Genomic DNA, 3,224 nt, shown 5'->3' with positions numbered 1-3,224 from the left:
AAGTGAACGTGGTTTTCTCTTGGTCCTCAGGTGCAATAGTGATTTTATTATAGCCAGAATACCCATCCAAGAAACAATAAAACTCGTGTCCCGCTAACGTCTCAAGCATTTGATCAATAAAGGGAAGAGGAAAGTGGTCTTTACGGGTGGCATCATTTAATTTCCTATAATCAATGCACACACGCCATCCCGTAACAGTCCTAGTGGGTATTAATTCATTATTTTCATTTGTGATCACAGTAATCCCATCTTTTTTCGGCACACACTGAACATGGCTTACCCATGCACTATCAGCTTTTCCTTTATCCAATTCATCTTCGCCCATTTCAGTAGTGAGAGTGGCCTCCAAGGGATCCCTAAGAGCGTCCTGCACATAGTTAGACACAAGAGAATCAATAGCATCAATTCTATAACAACTATCAGCATGCAATGTGTGCTTAAGTGTATTAAAAACGTCAAAAGTAATCTCCTCTTCCCCCACTCTCAATCTTAACTTCCATTCCTGGTACATCAATCAGAGCCTTGCCAGTTGCAAGGAACGGTCTCCCCAAAATTAGAGGCATCTCCATATCCTCCTCCATGTCGAGCACCACAAAATCTGCAGGGAAGATAAATTTGTCCACCTTGACTAACACATCCTCAATCTCTCCTCTTGGATACTTGACAGATCTGTCAGCCAGCTGTAAAGACATCCTTGTCGGTTCAGGTTCTCCCAATCCAAGTTTCCTGAACACAGAAAAAAGCATGAGGTTGATACTTGCCCCAAGATCACATAACGCTTTATGAAAAACAACATCACCAATCATGCAAGGAATAGAAAAACTCCCTGGATCTTTGAGTTTCGGTGGGATCTTATTTTGCACCAAAGCAGAGCAGTTTTCAGTTAGACTTACCGTCATGTGATCCTCCAATTTTCTCTTGTTCGCTAAGATGTCCTTCAAAAATTTAGCATAACTAGGCATTTGCATCAAAGCATCGGCAAAAGGAATATTGATATGCAACTTTTTAAATACCTCTAGAAACTTACCGAATTGTGCATCTAGTTTTGCTTTTTTCAATGCTGCAGGGAAGGGTGGAGGGATAACAATCTTAGACTGTGCAGTGGGTGCTGGTGTAGAGTTAGAAGACTTACCTTTAGATGTTGCAGTCTGCTCATCCTTCGTCTGACTTTTTTCTTTTTCCCTTGACTCTAGAATCTTTCCACTCTTCAACTCAATGTCCTTCACTTGCTCTTTTGGATTAGTCTCCGTGTTACTAGGCAAGGTGCCCGGCTCTCTACTTGCTATCATTTTGGCTAACTGCCCAATTTGATTCTCGAGTCCTTTTATCGATGCATCTTGGTTTTGGAGTCTAGTTTCAGTTGATGAAATGAACTTCGACATCATTTGCTCCAAGTTTGATTTTTCATCTCGAGTTTCCCGTCGATACATCGGTTGCTTACTATACTGCTGTCCTCCTTGTGGTCGCGTCAGATTGCCTTGGCCACCCCATGAGAAGTTGGGGTGTTGTCTCCATCCAGGATTATATGTATTTGAATAAGTATCATTCCTCGGACGGTTTTGAATCCCCACTTGATTCACTAGTGCCTCCTCATTTACATAGAACGGACCACTGTCTTGACAATCTTTAACATAGTGTTCCCCTCCGCATTTTTCACAAAATATCTCTTGTAGGCGCATCGCTGTCCCGTTTACGCTCATGCTGTCTATTTTCCTGTTGAGTGCTTCTAAATGTGCAGTGACAGCTGAAAAGTCAGTTACCTGGTGTATTCCTGCAGTTCTTCGCTGAGTGTTCCTTTCTGATTGAGGATGATAGCTGCTAGCAGCCATCTCCTCTAGTAACTGATACCCCTCCTCGGCCGTTTTCCTCAACAGATTTCCACAGGCCGCAGCATCTATCATGATTCGGTTAGATGACATTAAACCATAGTAAGAAGTTTGGACCACTAACCCAAGAGGTAACTCATGATGTGGGCATCTTCGCAATAAGTCTTTGTAGATCTCCCACGCCTCGTAGAGTGACTCCTGCTCAAATTGAGAGAAGGTGGTTATGTCCGCTCGCAGCTTCATGGTTTTTGATGGGGGAAAGTACTTTAAGAGGAATGCCTTGGCCATCTCATCCCACGTTGTGATTGAACCTGCAGGTAAACAATTCAACCAAGATTTAGCTTTATCACGCAAAGAGAATGGAAATAAATGTTGTCTAACAGCATCATCTGAAACTCCATTAAATTTAAAAGTATCGCAAATTTCTAAGAAGTCGGCGATGTGAGTGTTCGGATCATCCAGCGCATTCCCCCCGAATTGGACAGTGTTCTGGGTCATTTGAATTATTGCTGGCTTGATCTCAAACTGGTTTGCCCTGACTGTTGGGCGCACTATGCTTGGCCGTGCCCCGTCAAGCGACGGTTGCGCATACTCAAGCATGGGTATGCGCCTTGGCTCTTCGATTCTTAGATCTTCGTGATGCTCCTCCTCACGTTCGTTCCTGTTCATTATGTCTCTAAGTCTCTGCTGTTGTTGTCGTCTGCGTAATGTTCTTTCAATATCGGGATCGAATATCTCTAGTTCAGACTCGAGAGACCTTGGCATGCACTGGAAAAGAGATCTGGAACAGAATACGGAGCGTTAGTTCAAAAAGAAAAAATAAAATTAATAATAATAAAAAAAAAACTGCTAAAGAAAATAGCAAAAATAAAATTGTAGATTAACAGTCCCCGGCAACGGCGCCAAAAACTTGATCGAGCAAAACTTGCACTGTGAAATCCTTAATAAAAATATGGTTTTGTGAGCTCCAATTTAATCGCAAGTGCACGATGTCAAGTAATAGTATAATGTACGTGAGTACGAGTATCGTTCCACTGAAGACTGTATTTAACATTTATTATTTTCAGTTATTGAACATTTAGCAAAGGAAATTGATTTGATTGTTTTACACTACTGTTCTTAAACAAGAAATGCAAATAAAAAGATTCAATAAATGCTAAACGAAGATAATATCTAAAATGGTTGGTTAAGGTTCAATGATAAGACGGATTTGTTGGGAATATCGGTTCACCTACCCCTCATTAATTAGTTAATTCGTTCGATATTGGTTTACGCTTCCGACAGGATTTCCTATTCAATTGAACACACTCTCTCGAACTATACCAAACTAATTCGACTCAATGAAGTAATTAAATATCTTTAATTATTTATCAAGAAAGAATTGCATTTCGATCTATG

At 41.0% G+C, this 3,224-nt stretch overlaps 1 protein-coding gene across 1 annotated transcript; it reads right to left on the bottom strand.

Moving 5' to 3' along the window:
* Nucleotides 1-280: 280 nt before the first annotated feature.
* Nucleotides 281-2,591, bottom strand: LOC140965724 (uncharacterized; the record flags this gene model as incomplete). The annotated part of the gene is made up of 4 exons (XM_073425874.1): nt 1,028-2,591; nt 894-935; nt 495-778; nt 281-367 (listed from the first exon to the last, which is right to left on the bottom strand). Coding segments are annotated over exons 1-4 (1,977 nt in total), but the record flags the coding sequence as incomplete, so codon positions are not given.
* Between the last annotated feature and the right edge of the window lie 633 nt (nt 2,592-3,224).

This window comes from Primulina huaijiensis, unplaced genomic scaffold (assembly GCF_012295235.1).
Source record: "Primulina huaijiensis isolate GDHJ02 unplaced genomic scaffold, ASM1229523v2 scaffold13663, whole genome shotgun sequence".
NCBI classification, from domain to species: domain Eukaryota; kingdom Viridiplantae; phylum Streptophyta; class Magnoliopsida; order Lamiales; family Gesneriaceae; genus Primulina; species Primulina huaijiensis.
The sequence above is the reverse complement of the archived record's forward strand: the minus strand, read 5'-3'. Positions and strand labels throughout refer to the sequence as shown.